Source organism: Anoplophora glabripennis, unplaced genomic scaffold (genome assembly GCF_000390285.2).
Source record: "Anoplophora glabripennis isolate ALB-LARVAE unplaced genomic scaffold, Agla_2.0 scaffold176, whole genome shotgun sequence".
Taxonomy (NCBI): Eukaryota; Metazoa; Arthropoda; class Insecta; order Coleoptera; family Cerambycidae; genus Anoplophora; species Anoplophora glabripennis.
The window spans coordinates 802797-823080 of NW_019416336.1; the positions used below are offsets into that span (position 1 = coordinate 802797).

Below are 20284 nucleotides of genomic sequence, written 5' to 3' on the forward strand. Positions count from 1 at the left end.
GTGGCAACTGCAAAATAAGTCATGATGTAAGTCGATGTCCTCAAATTAAAAATTGACGTGTTTTTGAATTTTTTTCAAAACTTTATGTAAAACGAAATGTTCAGGTGGAAAGTTTTATATGGGACACCCTGTATAACTTTTTATGCATGAAATTTGAGAGAAAACAGATGTCCAAATCATGTCATTATGTCCTTAATAAAAGACAAGAACACCCAATCTATATCCCTGAGATACACCAGATTGTGTAATATATTCAGCAGACTTGTAACTATGGTAAGACTCTGACAACTGTTAGTAAGATACGAGTAACATTCTAAAAAGTCAATCGAATTATTAGCGATACCATAGTAATTCAATTTGAAATAAATCTATAGAAACCTTTTTAGAAATCCGTGTATAAGTACAACATTTGTTTGAAGACTCAAATCAATGGAAGTTGCAATATACTGAGTTATACAAATGAGTTATGTTGACTAAACTAACTTTAGGCCCATCGAATCAAAGAGATATTTTCTTATTTTATAATAAAGCATAGATATATCAAATTAACTATAACCATAGGCACATAAGTGTAAGGGAACCTAGTTGGACATAACTTAACTAAAGAACTGATGCCCCACACAAACATAAAGGGGTAAATAATGAGAAATGAAATACTCAAACAAGGACCAGTTGAATTAAATTCTTCAATTGAACACTAATATCTTAAAAACCATGGCTAAGTTATCAGTGGTTGAATAATTTCCAGGAATAGTTTCAATGTTTTTTTCTGAAGAAGCTAGTAATATGCCTCTCGAAACGTGAGACAATCTAAACCAGCGACGTAGCAACAACCGCATATAAAATATTTTAGCACAAACCGTTTACCTGGAAAGTTTAGAAGAAATTGAATCCTTAATTTTTTAATTAATCACCTTTTTATCTTCCTATAAGTACTCCAAATGAATTTACATTTACAAGTACTGTTATTGTAAATATTTAAATATGGTCATGTTAGTGACTTTACCTTGTCATGTATTCAGTTTTGAAGGGTAAAATATCCAATAACTGAAATCTTGGAAATATTGAAAATTAAAAAATGTGCATCGTTTACATCGAAATAACATATCGAAGAAGAGAGTAATAGTAGATCAATAATGCAGTATGTTCCCGACCGGATTTGTATATATCAGATTGAAAAAGTCTTCATCCTATTTAATAATTTGTTTAATATTTAATATACTCAACCCTCAGATACGTAGTCTTCTTCTTATCCAAAAAGTTGAGGAACCAGTGTAGATATGTGAATATTTAATTTTTAATTTATTTAAACGATAAATTTATGTGCCATAAACAAGTATTCACACTATATCCTTTCTATTTCAGTTCGTCTGTATGAAGTAATGCAAAGGAATATTTCCTTCATAGCCAAGCACTTAAAAAGTAACTTGATGCAGAAATTCAATCAAATCAAAGTTTTGTTAAAAAGAAACCTTTGCTTAAATTAACTTTTATTGAATCAAATTTTTTGTTAAACAAAATAGTTTTTTTGAAACAGTATGACAAACTATATTAGCCAGAATCACCTTGACTACCATCACATTTTTTAAAAGACAGTTAAAAAACAGTTTAGCAATTTGAAGTTATTAAAATTGATTAAGTCATTTGGAACTTCAAATAAATTTACGTGCTGTAATTTTGTTTTAAATAAGTATATATTTTATTATTATTATTTTACTTTTGCTTTATTTTGAAAGTGTTAAATTCAAATGCAAACAAAATTCCTAAACATCTTATCAAAAGAAGTCTAACAAGTTCGTTGATACCAAAAATCAAGGTATGCAAAGATATCTAACCTCAGACATTACCAAAAAACTAATTTAATCTTTTTCAGTTAAGAATCTTGCCTACGAGATCTATATCTTATCTATAGCTAGATTTTTTGTACCAAAGAAATTGTTTGACTTCGTTTGATAAGATTTTTAGGAAAATTTTTGGAATTTAGCACTTGAAAATAAAAATAACTTTAGACTAGATCAGATCTATAAAACTATTTAAATTCTTTAATACTCACCTAATTTTGTATTTTTATTGTAACTTTAATAATTTTTCTTGTTAGCACACATAGGAAAAATCTAAGAAAGTTGCAAGCTTGCAAATTATTTGATATTTAATGCTTAATTGTATTTTATATGCGTTTATCTTGGGGCACTGTCAAATTGAAATGACTCTTAATAGTCGTTTGAATTTACTGCAACCTCATACTGCCTTATGTGGATACAGTAAGAATAAGGTTAGTGCAATTAATCAGAGGTGGCGCTATATGTCTGTAACGGAGAAAAAAATGAAATATGAAGTTCCAAGAGGTTTTTTTTGCTTTGTGTGACGTCAAATATCACAGTTGTACAAAAGAATGAAAAAAAATTGTTTTTCAAGCAGACTTGTGTAACGTCACTTAAACTACTTTCTCTTTTGGGACATTTTGCACGAATTGTGTACAGAGATAAACATCTTGTATCATGGTCACTTTCTTTCTTTGAAATGCTGTACTTCAGAGGTAAAGAAGTAATTTTAGACGACCCTTAAGCATTCTCATTATTATATCCTTTGTATACTTACCATTTGCTTGCAATTCATTTTTTTTCTTGGATAATTGATGTCCAAACATAATAAATAACTCAGCACTGCAGAATGGGCGATGACTAAATCATTATTCAATTTCTTGGCACATTTTCAGCTTTCAACACTCATATTTTTAAACAAAAATGTATGGCTTTGATGTCTTAATTTGTATAAATAAATAATAAATATGCACAGAAATATTATCTTAAAAGTTTTCTTGTTGTCTCGAATGAACATTAATTTGAATGTGGAAAAATGCGAATTGCCATAAATTTAGAATTTGGTGAGTACTGTTTGAACAATTCCTCGATTTTTGAATATACTTACTTATTTGTTCTCTGTGTGCGTGTGTCGTTGAAAGTGGAAGGAGGGGATTGTTGAGGAGGTAATAATAAATATAGGGTTTTAATATATAGTCTCTGTTAATATTTTAATTAAGACAATCATAATTATAATATCCTTCTATACACTGATCTATTTACAAACAGATAAAATAATTTACAACTTTAGGCTAACAGCCAACAAAAAATAATGTTAGTCAATAATTATAATCTTACAAATCCATGATATGGTACTCTTTATACACAACAATTTTCTAATTATTTAAAAAGAACATAACAATAAAATAGGTGAAACCCGAAAGTACAACTATGCTGACTCGTGATGATACACAACAATTTACAAATGTAGGTGCGAGCAATTTCTATTTTCAAGAAACTACCTCTAAGTAAAGTCCCATCGCTGAAAGACGTCAACATCATAGCGGCCGACATTCTTTTGTTCTTTATCACAGATATAAATAAATGCATTTACACAAATATACAACAGATTCCATCCGATCAACACGAGGGTCCCTCACTCACACTATATATTTGTTTGTTTGCACTTTGCCCATTAATTATTGCTCCCTCCATCGACCATCCAGTTGTGCATATCTGGAACAAAAAAAATACAGAAATTAATACACATGATAATAAGCAAAACGACGAAAAGTAAAAAGATAACATCTGCTTAGCAGAATCATCAGGAAAAGTTAGGTGCTACAACTTCGATATTGCTGATGAACATTCACTCCGAAACATCTACAGGGTGTTCTACATGTAACTTTCTCTTCAGATTGAACTTGAAAGAGACCTTTTAGTTCTGGAAAAGCCAGACAGGGTTCCTATGACATTAATTAAAAACCTTAAAAAATTAATTAATAGAAAGTAGATTATCTTTTTACCAATAAAATTAATATAAAATAAATTTCGAAAAGTAAATAGTTTTTGAGATACTTGAAACGTGTATCTTGTAATGTCAACCGCCCAAAAATAAACTGGATTGCCATTTCAAACAATAAAACATAGTTTAAAGTACCTACTTAGAGAAGACTTGAAATAATTTTTATGATTTGGTTGATGTAATTTATTAAATTAATATCACAAATTTCAACGGAAATGGTCTTAAAATCTATTTTGCTTCTTCATTAACACGATTTTTTAATATCAATTTAATTTCAGTCGTAAATTAAAGAATAGAACAAATAAACAATTGACAGCTAGATACAAACGTTTTAATTTTACTTCTTTTGTGGTTGCTGTTGTAAAATTTCCGTTGTATGAGAATTTTTTATAATTGAGTTTAACTGTGAAATCAAACTCCCTCGTAGTAAAAAAACTCTTCTTTAAATTTTCAAAGTTTCCTGACTTGTTTGGTTTAGGTAGATATGTGGTTTAGGTAACTATAGCAGATCTAATGTCTTTCTGTTGCTCTGTTATATTTTGCCTACACTCGCCATAAATGGCAATGAACCACAATTAGATAGTTTTATCATAGACGTTTTTGCACTTTTTTAACTTGCCTTGTTTGTATGCATCAAATTTTGCATATACGTTTAGTTTAGATGACAATGCATGGTTAGCTAAGTGACGTCATTCTAAATCCAATATGGCCGACTCTGACCAGTTATTTTTTATGCACTCCCATGATATGGGTATCAAATTAGAGGGTTTGCTGAGAAGAATGCGAAAATAAAATGACGTCACTAAAAGCGTGTTTTTTTTTAATTTTTATACATAAACTTATAAATTTGAAAATTAACAAAATATGTAAGTTGCGTTATATATACGACAGTACCAAAAAAGAACCACTAAGTTATATTTTTTAACAATAACCTAATTCATCTTTAAACTTTTGGAGTTCCTAAGTTCATCTTTAAACTTGTAAAGTTCCTAAGTTGAAACTTATAAAAGTTCCTGACCTAATTAATCTTTTTTAAAGTTCCTAACCTAATTCATCGTTCCTACCCTAATTCATCTATAAACTTTGAAAGTTGTGATGAGTTATGTCTGATTAAATAAATTCAATATCAAAATACCGAGGAGGGAAGTATGTTCTGAAATTAGATTCCTTTGTTGTCGTTGTTTTTAATTATTCATTTGTTGTTTTTCTGTTTTTTATTAAGTACCGTTTGTTAATTTGAAAGCCATATTAACAGATACTTCTACTCATTCTATAACAGAGAAATACTTATATGAAATTAAGAAAGAATTAGGAATTAGCACCAACAGATTTCCTATCATGGATCCACCTCCGACGTCACTAAATTGAATAATAATAATAATCTAACGTTATTATGTCAGAAGTTAAGAGTGTTCTTTTCTCGCGACCGTTGTGCGATGCTATCGCGTCCGGACCTAATTGTAAACGTTTAATGACAAAAGCGGGAGTGAGGCAGCGGACCACAGGGCCATAACAATACGTCAGACGAATGTTTGTTCTAATAGAAAGGGTGTGTAGAGAGGATATTGATTTAAAACAATGGGTTCTCAGCGGGACAGGTTTATCCGGTCAGGTCTGGACTGAGGAGGTGGCGGCCTCATTAAATCCTTCCAAATAAAAGTGGCAATCCTGTCGGTGTGAGCTCTAAAGGTGTCACAGATGTTTGGATTCTACCTAGGATCTCAGACGACGTAATTGGACAGAAAAACTGAAGTTATTTTGTATCAGACGGATGTAAAATATATTTCGTGATACCGATTGCTAAGTTCGCTAGACAAAAGTTCAAATGGGATTGACCTTGGGGCATAAGTGCGATATCTGAATCAGCGTTTGTCTTCAGAAACGAATCAAATCAGTTATCAGAAGGTTTATAGCGCCGGTATCGTCAACTATGCGGTTCAGTTGTTGATGGGAAAAACCGAAACTACATGTAAGAATGAAAGATTTAAAATTCATCAATATTTTCTCTTCGAAATATTCAAAGTAACTAGAAAAGGCGGATGAAACTTCTCTGCATATCTGGGCGAGTGCCCGAGATTCGCACGTAGTAGAATGACGCTCCTGGAGGGACCCTATTTGGAACCCAAGGAACTGAGAGAAGTGTCAGCAAGGAAGCTTTTGGATTTTGTTAAAAGGACAAAACTACTTGCTGAATAGGACTAGTAGTGGGACGCACAATAGGCCCAATGAGGCCGCGGTACCATGGGACTTATCAGGACCAATCACTAGGCATGGAAGAAGGAAGGAGAACTAGAAAAGTTTAAGATGTCGAGATGGCATTCTTACACCAGTGCAATATGTATGTTAATAGCAAAAGAAAAAGAAAGAACAACGAAGGAGATTACTTGTCGAGCAACTGAAGTAAGAAGATAATACTGGATCTCTAAATATAAATATTTAACATTAACTTCAAAACCCCTAGGATATGTAGTGACACGGAACTTTATTGATAAATTTTGCGTATTCAAATTTCATTTATTCAAAGGTATACCCTTGCCAAGTGCAAGAGAGAAACAGGTACCAATCAACCCTTGCACACTTGTCATTTCTTATTTATAGGAATGTAGAGAAATTAGGAATTTCAGTCTGTAGAAATGACATTATTGAAGTTAGTGTATCGTTTGTATTTGGCAAGTGTAGACATGATTTCGAGTATACCGACATGCATCATCCACACGATACGACATTTGTTTACGGTTGACAAATATTTGGCAAGTGAGCTTATCATCTGGAGTCAACTTAAGATAATATATATTTAAGTGTATGACTCTATCTAAAGAAATGCCTTCTTAGAAAATATCTGTACTACTTAGAATATTTATTTATCATTCATATTTGAAGTTTTTTCTTTATAAAGTTTTTATCTTCGAACATAATATGCAATATCTCAATCAGCATTCATATTGTTTTTATCGTTTTTATATCTAGACTAAGTATACAGCATACTATATTTCTAGACTAAGTATACTAAGTATTTCTGCTTCTGATTTTTATTTTTTCGATAGTAATGTATGATATACAACAAAATGTTATTAAAAAATGTTTCTCAAAATGATAAACTAAGCATGTGGGGAAAATTATAATGTCTTAGGCCTATTTCAATATTTGGATTGACACACATAATTATGATTCTGAACTACTCTTCCCAATAACATTTTACCGCATCTTTACACAAAATGCACTTTACTGGTAAAATAATGTTTTTTAATATCCAGGGCATACTTGATTTTTAGAAACGAATGACACAAATTTAAATTCAAGCAGGCTAAACCACGACAGATAAAAGGTCAACTCTAAATTTTTGTATCGTCACCCTTTATATCTCTCTATATACAGAATGTCCACGGTTACAGTGAATGAAACAAAAAACTTTTTTATTATATATTTTACGGAAAAAAGCCTACTTTTTCCACAATGTTTAGGTGTGAAAAATGATATAGAATTCCAAGTTATGGCAAAATCAGTAAACACTGTTTATTAGAAGATTTGTCGATGGGTACAATTGATATGAAGAAACAATTTTCTCCAATAAGAAAGACATTTTCTATAGAAATATAGAATTCTAATTACATAATCATTGACGTTATGACATTTTATTCTTTGCTTATTGTGTCACTGTACATCATTTAATAAACCGAACAGTAAATTGCTGACACTACATCAAAAAAACCTAATAGAATGTTATGGCAAGGGTGATAACATTTATCATCAAGTAACGTAAGAATTCAACGAAACAGAAGTGTTCACATAAAATAGTTCAAAGATTTTTAAGAACAGGGTCATTGTCGAAAACACCGAGACAAAAGAAAAACTATGACGATGAAGATGCCACTACTATGCTAGTTCTACAGTCAGTGAATGAATATCCTAAGGTGATACAAATGAGACGCAAAAAATTGTGAAACAAAATAAAATTCTGCCATAAAAACCAGTTTTCGACCACACTTTAAAGGCAGGCGAAGGTGACGAAACCAAATGGCTCGATTTGTTGTCTGTGAATCAGAGGTATGGAGCTAAAGTTCCATCAACAGATTATATTTTCGGACGAACCTACTTTTTCGACAAACAGCATTGTTGCTTCGCAACATTTGCGATATTAGGATGCCGAGAAATCCTCATTTTAGAATACTATGTGGACTAGAATATTTCAAAAAAGTAAATGTTTGCTGTGCGGTTTCCTTGAAGATACATGTTCTAAAGTTTACGTAACGAAATACCTTTTCAACAAGACGGTTGTTCGACACATTGTGTTGTAAATGTTACGACGCGGTTACAGAGTACATTTCCCAGTCGATAAATTTACCGATATGGTTCATATCCATAGCCCGCAAGGTGTCCAGATTTAACAATCATGGACTTGGACTCCTGGTGGGCTAATTCAAACAGATCGTGGACAACAGACCTTTGAACAGTAATATCGGCCAATGTATTAGAAAAGCTGTACAGCCCATAACTTAAGGAGAGATTAGACTAAGCTATAATGAATTTCTTGCTCGCTTTCAAATTTGTGTGGATGTTGTTGAAGAAGTGTGCGAATAATGTTTAATTATATATTTTTTTCTAAATATATTACGTTATTAAAAAATTAGGTACACCAGTTTTATGTACCTACGAATTGTTCTATTGAAAAACTGAAGTAACTTTTTGGCATGCCCTTGGCTAAGTATTACTTTTTCGAAAAAGTAAAAATTAGGATCTAGACATAAAAAATGGCAGTCTCATGGAAGCAAACTTTCTATCAACTGTGTTTGTGCCTTTTTCCGTAAAATATAAAATAAAAATGTTTCTCCTTTTATTTGGATATTTGGATTTTTCAACCCAAACCTTCCCGAGAGCGAATTCGTATTTGCGTCCGATTGAGCAGACCCGGGCACATCGCGGGCTAGTTAGTGGCTGGCCCGCGCAAGAACCATTCACCGATCAGAATCTCGCTTCATTTGTCAATGTCACCGAGGTGGCGATAGCGACTGCGGGCATTCCTCATTCAGCGTATTCGAGCGTGGGCAACACTTACCTAGCAGATGAGTCGACGAGGCCCAACAGGGAGCGGCTCAAACCGGCGACACGAACCCTCCGTTCATGCCTTGGGAGCTGCGAACAAAAAAAAACCTCAATTAGAACACACAGGCCGGATAAGTTGTCCACTCTTAATTGTGAGAACAGATGGACGGCGATAGATCTGAATTATTATACGGATTTGATTAGGTAAATAAGCATCTAATGAGGAGATAAGCTGGTCCGGATCTAGATTACGTGAGTTCCTTTTTATTTTTTAATTAACAACAACTTTTGTACTACCAGCGTTTCAGTAACATAAGTTTGGAACGTGCGTAATTCGAAAATTATGGTGATTGAGGATTTTAGCTTAGTTCAGGTTTAATTTCTTTTAAAATTGCATAAATATGTAGTATACAGGGTCGGAAAGTCCTCATGGTTCATCGGGCGTTACGTGAGAGCGATAGATAGAAATTCGTGCGATAGAGAAAGATGGCTATAATGAAGGCGTCTAATAGTCACCGATCATTTCGCCCTTCCACAAATAAGAAGTGGATCTTATTTTAAGAGGTTTCTAATATTTTCACTACATGATTATACAGGGTGTTTCAGGATTAAGTCGACAAACTTTGAGATATTCCTCATAAGAAAATAAGAAAGGAATGAAGTATAAAATTTTTTCCAGAGATGCTTCATTTTCGAAATATAGGGCGTTAAAAGATTTTTAAAAGAGTTCGAATTTTTAAATAACTTCCAATTGAAGAAGGCTATTTAAGCCAAATTTGGCATGATATTTTCTTATAAGATACCATTTTTCCACAGAAGTAGAAGTTCCGCAAGCAACCAGTGGCGGAGTTATGGGGACTCAGACTCTTTAAATTATAAAAAAATTAATACGGACCTACTGAAAATAAAAAATGATGCTGTTTTTAGATAGAACAGTTTGTTATTGACAAAAAGTGTACATTCACTTTTTTTCCCAACTCTTATAGTTTCATGGCAAAATTGATTTAGTTATTTAAAAATTTTTTTTAAAAATCTTTAGCACCCTATATTTCGAAAATGAAGCGTCTCTGGAAAAAAATTTATACTTGATTTTTTTCTTATTTTTTTTATGAGAAATATTCTTAAAGTTTGTCGACTTAATCCTGAAACACCCTGTACTGCTTATTACAAGACAATTAAAAAAATAATCGAGTTCCCTACTGAAGCGTTGAAATGTGAAAGGGACTGAAATCATTTTGCATAAAATTGAGTTTATACTATATAAAAGTGCAAAATACCAGTGTGAATTACATGTATTGAGAGCGAATGCCAATACTTGACAATTTTTCTACTAAATAATAAATGGTAAAAGCTGTAAGTGCCACTGTTTGTCTTAAAGTGTCTTTATTTTACCAGATTGGTTGGTTTTGTCGGCGAATATATGTTGATAATCGATGCATTTTATATTTTTTTATTTATAAAATATAGTTTTAAGTCGTATCCTAGCACAAACGTTTAATTCTGAAAAAAGAATATAACAGGATCTTAGGGAAGTCAGTATTTTGGATTTGCAGGGCATTTGGGATACGATATTCGATAAGAAACTTCAAGCAGCTAAATATGGAACACTAGCACCTATCTAATTTTTTTCATTTTTCCTGCAGTAGTTCTACTGCTCTCTATACTACAGTACACATCATCTGGCACTGTACACACAACATTATTGAAGGTGCCTAGATTTTTGGACGTATGGCTACAAAAATTTTCAAATTTTATGCCATTTTTGTCAAATTTCTCAGAAATCACTTTTTGGCACTTAACCCCTTTGATGTTTCAATACTTCAAATTTCGGGTTGGTTGCGATGCCGTTCGTTAAAACTTACTGACGTTTCCAAAGATGTTATGTCTTCCGTCCTTCTTTAAAACAAAATGAATGTGATAAGTCTCTTGAAATGTCAAAAAGTGGTGATTACCCGATGTCGTGGGAATTACAAAAAAATTGTTTAACAATTGAAGCATTGAAATGTCAAATAGGCCTAAGTATCAAAAGATATTTGACGAACATAGTACTTCAACTTTGTATAATTTCAGCGGTTATTTTTTAGAAAAATAATAAATAAGGAACGAGCTACGTGTTGCATATTTAGATGCTTGAACAATGACACTTACACACCTTGTGACATCTATTTAGAAAAATTAAAATTAAATATTGGGATCTATCTAAGTATATAAAGATGTACGTATTCATTATTTTATTATCAATTACTTTCCCGCTTCGCGCATTTAATAATATTAAATAAATATAATAATTAAATATTATAGCAGGGATAAAAGATTGTATTATTAGGTTTCTATTCATTCCAGTTTTTTTTTCAATAACTTTGGAAATTTTTATGCCCCGTAACTCATTCCAAATATACTTATGTACCTAAAAATAGTTTGCGCCTTGCCCAAATTTTTACCGCGGTACGTCACTGTTCTGCCGGCAAAATTCGCAATACAATACATTAGAATTTCACGGCCAACTCGTTTGTTTTTATGCATATTCCATTTCACGTATTTCAAGAATGAGAAGTACGGAAACAGCTTTATTTTTATTTTTCAAAGGCGATGTAGAAATAAATTAGCGGTGTAGGTACTTGAAATTAACTCCCAGACCGCAGACGAAATTTCGACGATAAGGATCTGAAATTTTTATTTTTAGGTTACCAATTAAATGAGTTAAGTTGTTCAGCTGTAATACGGTAATTAGTCGTGTATTCGGTTGATAAATTATGCTCATGAAAATGCTTCGTAAATGAACAAATTCCAGTGCTGTAACATAAACAATTTTGTTACGTTTGTTTAAAGGCTCATATATTATGTTTTTAATACAATATTCTTGTTGGGACACGTAATCATGCAAAACCACTTTTTTTATTTTGCAAAATATTTTGTCGTACTTCGAGGACAGTGTTAAATATAATTATTACGCTCGCATGTGACTGCAATGTCATTGTTTGTTCAATCCCACACTTTTAAATATTTCCTAAAAAGTATTTCTGGTAATATTTGAGCAATTTATAATGTATTTTATGAATATTTTGAGAGTTACATAAAAGAAAACAATAATAAAAAGTAAAAAATCCTTTGTCGTACATTACTGTAATAGTTATTTACACTATAAAGGAGGTAAGTATTATTTACCAGTTGAGGATGATTTTGCGCCCGAGCGGAGCGAGGGCTGGCAATAGAGTCCGAGACTGGTAAATTATACTTAACTGCTGCGGGGTGTATAACGTTTTATCTGCTTTATCTGTTCTGGTGCCAGAACAAAAATGCTGGTGTTTCTGAAATGTCACTGCTAGCATATTTCATTGAGAAGTCAAGAACTTTAAAGTCACCGGCTACTTTGTGGAGTAAATACTCTATGAATAAGTCAACTATTTTCATAGAGGAGAACGTGGATATATCAAAATACCCCAAGCTGAGAGCACTTTTGAAACGTAAGAATGACGGCTATCCACGTAAAAAGTCAAACGTTTTTACAAGAGAACGAGTCAACGATTTTCTCGTTCAGGCACCCGATAACACATATTTGCTAATGAAGGTAGTGACCGTCGCAGACATTGCAGGAGCATGCCGTTCTGATGAGTTAAGCAAACTTACTTTGGACGTCAGTTTCAAAAATTTCGATGATAACATTATTGTAGTTACAATTCCAGAATCTAAAAATGGCATGTCACGTACATGTACAATTACTTCTCGTCTGAGTTCTACTCTTTCTATAGTTGCTAATAAGATTGTACTGTTTTTGAAACTAGACCATCCTGAAACATATACAAGCCATTCATTCCGAAGAACATCGGTAACGTTACTGACTAATACAGGATTTGATGTATTAGGAATCAAGAGACATGGTGGGTGGAAATGAGCCACAATTGCAGAAAGTTAGTCAGTGTTCACAGGATTATGTTTTGCACCGAGTATAAAAGTGCAAATAAGTAGGTATACTCGTAGCTTTAACTTTGTCTCTATAAAAATTACCTCGTTATGATAACTCTAGAAATACTTTACTTTCTTTTACTTTCTATTCAGTCTGAGTAGCATCTCAGGCAATTCGGCTTTGTCTGTACTTATTACTATATTCAATTTAAATTGAACAAAAGCAAAGTCACAGGACCTTTTTAAAAATATATGCCATAATTGAGGTCCTTTAGGTTTGGTTTGTTCCAACAAGTAATTCGCGAATAATTCGGAATCAACTTGCAGTATATGTATATGCGTCAACAGAGTTGATTTTCTGGATCAGTGATTAATGGTTCTTTATTGAAAACGTATAAGTAATGAGAATGAACTCATAACGATTGGGATAACTCGTTGCTAAACCAAGAACTACTATCACCTTTCCTGAACCCGTTCGTAATTACTTCATTATTTAGTATTAACGTTTTTGCGATAGTGGTTACATTAGTTTTTCAAGTGTCAAAAATAGCTTTCGTCTATAGCAACCGAAGTTGATGGATACTGTTTTAATTTGTGGTGAAGTAAGACAACATTTGTGTTATGGTGAAGCATTTGTGTTATGGTAAACCAAGACAACATTTGTGTTAGTTCGTAGAAACTGGGTAGGACTTTCCCTCGGAAAGAAATTTTTTCAAATTTTTGTCCGTTTATTTTTTATTACACTTTTCCGCTTTGCCGATCGCCGACTGCATGCTCAGGTTTTACAGTGGACCAGTTTCTAGTGCCGTACAGAAGTGGATTTTTAAATCAATTCCGAACTGTTCTTTTTGTTTCCTTTTTACAAAATTGTATTAGTAATAGTCCCTCGTATATTCAAATTCTTTTTTTGATGAGTTTTGAATCTTACACAAAAATATACCATGTTCCACGGAATATACAGATTAAATATTCTACTTACCTTTTGTAGAAGGGTTTGAAGGCAGCGTTGTCTGTCGATGGTGCTGGCATCTGGCCGGACTGTGGCGGGGGCGGTCTCTGCGGCGACTGAAGCCTGCCGAAGCCGCCCAAGAAGCCGGACTGCGAGTAACCGCTGTTCGCGGACGAGCTCCCTATGCAGGGCCCCTGTCCGGGAAGCAAGTTACCAGCGACACTGGGCAGCTTCATACTGGGCGGCGTCTGGGGCGGTGTGTCCGTCTGGACCTCGGGAAAACCCTGCTGGCAATGACTAGGAAGGAAACCGCTCCCGCCGTATCTCGAGCTGGGCAGCGCGAACCCGTTGCTGCCCAGCCACTGTTGCTGTTGGGAGGGCGGTGGTGGTGGGGTCTTGCAAGCCGCGGTGTCCGCCAAGGACCATATCTTGGGCTTGGACGGCGGCAAGGGCACGCCGCAGTCGGACGTCTTCATCTCCGGCTTCAGGCCGAACCCGTTGCCCAAGATGTGGTGCATGTTTCCACCGAGGATGTCGTCTTTTCTATCGTCGTCCGTCATGTCGTCGTCGTCCAGGTCTTTCCCGTTCTGTTCCGACTTTATCCGACCGTGGATGTCTGCAAGCAATATTTTTGGATGATTTAAAGTCGGGAGGGTGAATCTCTTGAAGTAATTAAGAGCTAGGGACAGAGGAGGGGTCCTTCCTTATATATCACCGAGGGCTAACTCGCATAAACGGTGATCAGATTAAGAGCGTTAAAAGGGGCGTAAGCTTATTAATAGACTGAAATTCTGCGCGCAGGGAACATATAGCTCTATTGGGAATTGAAGGGATCATGCAATAGATGAAATATTTTTTCAATTCAAATTTAATTTTTGTCTTTAATTTAAATATGTACAGAAATTCAGAAATTGGCACATACTAAGTAAAACAAAGTAACCAACTGGGATTATTATACCTTATGCGCCTAAGGTATGGAATAAATTCAGTAAAAACGAAACAATTTTTTTTGAGAGAAATTTTCGAACAGGTTGATTTTTAATTTAAAAAATACATATTTTAGCATAAAAGGCGATTTTCAACCGTCATTTATTTTCGAGTAATGACGTCATCGACATTTTTTTAAATAGCAACCCCCTATTTTTTTTCTTGATTCTGAAAGATCGTTTCATTCTCGATCCGACAGTATTAAAATGGTGCCATCTTACATAGGAAAGTTTTCGAGTAAATGACGATTGAATTTTAGAAAACGTAAATTTTATTCATTAAAAAAATAACAAAGTGTTCGAATTGCCACCCACCGACTTCTTGACAATACGCAAGTCTGTGTAGAAATTCTTCTTGCACATTATGAATTATTTCTGGGGTAACTCTGTGTGTATTTCATCTATAATACAATTTTGGAGTTCTTCTAAATTATGTGGTCTATTAACGTACACTTTGGACTTTAAGTAGCCCCATAAGAAATAGTCCGGGGTGTAAGATCTGGGGATCTCGCGGGCCATTCTATCGGTCCTCGTCTGCCGATCCACCTCCTAGGAAAACAATTGTCCAGAAAATCTCGAACAGGGCACGCATAATGCGGAGGTGCACCTTCTTGCTGAAACCATATGGTGTCATCAGAAATATCAGGGTTATTATCGTTAGGAAAAATTATTGCAAGCGCTGGAACAAGGTCATTTTGTAAAAACTCTAAATATCTTTCTCCTGTAAGGGTTCCTTCAAAAAAGAAAGGCCCTACTATTCTGTTGTCAACTATTCCAGCCCACACATTTCATTTCTGTGGGTGTTGGGTATGTGTCTCTACCATCCAATGAGGATTTTCCCGACTCCAATACCTGCAAGTTTGACGGTTCACTGTACCATTAAGACAAAACGTGGCCTCGTCTAAAAAAAGTATTTGCCGGTGTAAATCTCTATTTACTTGACATAAATCCATCATAATTTCACAAAAGTGTAAGCGGCGGTCGGGATCGTCTTCATTAAGTTCCAGCAAAAGTTGAATTTTGTAGGGATGATATTTTTCCTTCTTCACGATACGTAGCACTGTGGTCTGACTAATTTCATTACTTAATGCAACCAATCGTGAAGTATTGTGAGGATTATCTACCATACTTATCAAAATGTTCTGTTTGTGATCTTCACTAACGCTTGGACGTCCAGGTTTTGGAATATCTACAACATTGCCAGTTTCTCTAAATTTAGATTCTATCTTACTGACTGTTGATTGGCTGATACGGCGATCTGGATGTTTTTCATTCAATAAATCGCAAACTTCCTGCTGTGTTCTAGTCTTATCCCAGCATCCGATAAGAATTAAAATTTCAATTCTTTGTGTGACAGTTAATTGTGCCATAATACTTTAAATTCAACAATAATTTTTTATATCGCTTACAATACTTAGAAAGTCGGTATGACAGTGACACTAAAGATTTACACCTACGTGATCCATAAAAAACTTCAGGCATTTCGAAAAGCTAAATTTGATAATGTTTTTGCTTTATTTTAATTGATTTGGGTTTTCTAACATTCAATCGTCATTTACTAGAAAACTTTCCTATGTAAGATGGCAACATTTTAATACTGTCGGATCGACAATGAAACGATCTTTCAGAATCAAGAAAAAAAATAGGGGTTACTATTTAAAAAAATTGTCGATGACGTCATTACTCGAAAACAAATGATGGTTGAAAATCGCCTTTTATGCTAAAATAAGTATTTTTTAAATTAAAAATCGACCTGTTCGAGGATTTTTCTCAAAAAAAATTTGTTTCGTTTTTACTAAATTTATTCCATACCTTAGGCGCGTACGGTATATGGAAAAGTGAGTAGCAATAACCATAATTGACTAATACGTGATTTAGCCAATTACACTCACCTGTATCATCGCGTTTCTCGTCATCGTCCTTGTCTTTGTCGTCGCTATCAGACACAAGGGCATCGTCGTCATCGTCCGTTTTGTTCTTCGGTTCCCACGTCATCTTGTTCTCCTTTTTCAGCCTCCTCCTGGCGTTGGCGAACCACGTCGATACTTGCGTCAAAGTCATCTTCGTAATGATGGCCAGCATGATTTTTTCGCCTTTGGTGGGGTAGGGATTCTTTTTATGTTCGTTCAGCCATGCCTTTAAGGTCGCCGTCGATTCTCTGGTCGCGTTTTTACGTCTCGCCGCCAGATCGTACCCGGCACCGTATCTGTAACCATAAATTTCGTTATACGTGAGCCATAATTGTGTCATTTATGAAAATAAGGTTAAATTTACGTACGCATAATAATTTGGTGTGTTTTAGGTGTTTCCCTAATAAAAATACTGAGCGTCACGGAAGTCTAGTTAGAGCAACTTTCAAGACAGCTGATATAAAACTGTGTCGTAAAAAAGGTCAAACAAATCTATTTGTTGTATCTGCTGTACAACAGTTTTTGTATTATTTTATTATGTTACATTACAAATAGCAACTTTGGCAAAGAAATGGAAAAATTAACAAATCCGTTCTTTACTACTACCGTAGCTACTGTAGGGTATAGAAATGAATGGTGAAAAAATTTAGGACTGGTTTTACTAGTGACTTTAAGATAAAAGTTCGTTTTTATGTCCGATTCCCTTTGTTTTCAAATTACAATGTTCAAATAAAAAAAAATTATGTATGTAATAATACTTGAACGCCTCACTGATATACAGGGTGTCCCAAAATAGAAGGCCATATCATTAACCACATATTCTTTCTATACAGGATTTTAAAGTTACATTTTAAAAAACTATTTTTGTTAATAATCCCATTGTCTTGTAAGATACACACTTGAAATTTTGCACGTACTTTTATCTTATTCGGGCATACTTATCATGCAATTTTGGTGAAAAAAATCGAAGGGCGAATGGAGCTAACTGTGGGAAGCAGTACCCTTTATCCTCTCCAATTATTTCTAAGTACGCCTATGCAGGTTTTATTTATATAAAACGTAGAATTTTCTTCTGGTCATTTTATCTCTTTTGTAAATTTTTGTTTAAATGCTCCGTTTTGAAGAAAAACGACATGTATTGATGGGTTACAAATGTCTTAGCGGCCGATTAATGTCGGGAAAAAATAGTGAGCTGTGAAAACAAATGTCCATCTTGTCAACATAATGACATTAGTTACTATTAATTCTTTGATTCGGCAAATCGAGAAGTAGTCAGTGTTTAATAAATGCATATCTGGTATATCTCCAAAAGTCAAATTAACTACTGTCGCCCTATTAGCCATATTGTCTTAAATTAAAAACTTAATAACCACTTACAACTTCTCGATTTGCCGAATCAAAGAACTAATAGTAACTAATGTCATTATGTTGACAAGATGGACATTTGTTTTCACAGCTCACTATTTTTTCCTGACATTTATCGGCCGCTAAGACATTTGTTATCATCAATACATGTCGTTTTTCTCCAAAACGGAGCATTTAAACAAAAATTTACAAAAGAGGTAAAATGATCAGAAGAAAATTCTACGTTCGATATTTCATTTCAGAAAAAACTTCATAGGCTTACTTAGAAATAATTGGAGGGGATAAAGGGTACTGCATCTCTCAGTTACCTCCATTCGCCCTTCGATTGTTTACACCAAAATTACATGATAAGTGTGCCGGAATAAGATAAAAGTACGTGCAAAATTGCAAGTGTGTATCTTACAAAACAATGGGATTATTAACAAAAATAGTTTTTTAAAATGTAAATTTAACACCCTGTATATTGAAACAGGGACGCCCAAATAAAAAATGGCATGAGGAAAGTCGCATTACTTTTTTCCAAAGAATATGTGGTTAATGGTATGGCCTTCTATTTTGACACACCCTGTATTTAAAATTTTCACGAATATTAAACGGTAGGTCGTCGTCTTTCATGGTCATAAAATATGCCAATAATCTCTTCGATAATATTAAAACTGACCTCTGGCAGTTGACGATTCATTAAAATTCTCTAATTCTTCCCTCAATGTTCGAACAAGCAAGTCGTACTCTATGCCTGTTTTCATTTTCAGAAAAACTAACTAGTGTGTTTTTATAGACACATAATGAAAAACTACGAACATGGTAGCATAAATATTGAGGATTTTGAGAAATATTAGATCACTCTGCGCTACTTGTTAGAACATTTCAATTTTGAAGACAGTTTAAAATGGAGGACTTGTAACTTTGCAAAGAGAAAGGAATTTGATATTGTTTTTTTAAACCTAAACCACTTCACTTTCAACACATATAAATCAATAAAAAGCGGATGAATTAAGTTTAAAATATAGTTATAATGTCATTTTTTAAACCGATGGTATTGCGGAATTAATCTGCTGTGAAATTTCACTCAAATTGTTGATGTATCCACTTTTGTCCACACCCTATTGAGTGAAACTTTTACTCTATTAGTACGAGTATAACTGAACTGAAATTTTATTAATGAAACTATTACGGCAGAAGTGAGTTTTTTCCAATTATCAAGTGAGTGACTCATTTAGGAACAATTAAGAGTTGGTCTGTTCTCGAATATGATTTAAATTTAACTGTTATTGTGCATTTTCTTTGCATAGGTTTGGTTTTTAATTGACTAAATATTTAATGAAAAATATGTCACTTATAAATGGTTAATTTGATATACAGGATGTTGAAATTAATTAAACGTCATACAGGGTATCCAGGAAGTGGTAGGCAATCTCTGGGATTTAGGTAGATATTGCAAAATGGACGTCACAAGTATACATTATGTTTCTGTTCGGTTGAATTTAACTATTCGTTTATTTAACCAAATATTAATCGAGACTCCATATATTATTGTTTTTAATTAGTGCAATCAAACCACTGCATTTAAACATAATTTTCACCAAAATAACCGGATTAACGGACACTTATTCAGCACTACACGCCGTACACCACACCAGCACATGACCTAGTGGGAACGATGGGAATAGACAAAGACAACGTACGACAACCATAGAATGGCGTGAAGTTACTCAATAATGAGGACATTTACTTAGATTTAGTTACAAGTGTACCAAATACGAGTTTATCTACAAAATTTATTTAACGGGTTCCTATATTTGAGTGAATGTACTCAGTTTTGAATTGAAGCAGTAAGAAGAGTGAAGAAAGAGAAATCGGAACATTTAAAAATAAAAATAGGTATATATTGATTCTTGTGGTAAGGTTGCTACACACAATATAAACCTACTCTCAATATCAAAACTAAACTAAATTTTTAACTATTTTTAAATACTTCAAAATGAATGACACAAATGAAATGATTAATGAAGCTATCAATGTTGACAACAAAATCTTTGTCATCAAATTACCACCGTTTTGGATAACAAAACCGGAAATCTGGTTTAGTCAAATAGAGGCACAATTTGCATTAGTACCTAAAGCTTTTTTTATTCTAACAATTAAAAATCATACCTAGGCACTTGTTTTCTTTTTGTAGAATTAGGATAGAAGTAAAGTAAAATTTATTTGGCCAATTCTCAAATTTGAAAGACAAAGCCTACTACTGACTTTTGCATTACTTTCTAATGAGCACTGTTAAAATCTTGTGTCAGTTAATATGGTTT

General features: G+C 33.7%; 1 protein-coding gene across 1 annotated transcript in view; it reads right to left on the reverse strand.

Moving 5' to 3' along the window:
* Positions 1-3480: 3480 nt before the first annotated feature.
* Positions 3481-20284, reverse strand: part of LOC108905124 (homeobox protein araucan) — a 72359-nt gene continuing 55555 nt past the window's right edge. The window contains exons 4-7 of the mRNA XM_018707897.2: positions 16596-16909; positions 13748-14333; positions 8879-8955; positions 3481-3536 (exon numbers count right to left, since the gene is read on the reverse strand). Coding sequence (XP_018563413.1) covers positions 8916-8955; positions 13748-14333; positions 16596-16909 — 940 coding nt within the window. The 3' untranslated portion in view covers positions 3481-3536; positions 8879-8915. The remainder of the gene's footprint in view (positions 3537-8878; positions 8956-13747; positions 14334-16595; positions 16910-20284) is intronic.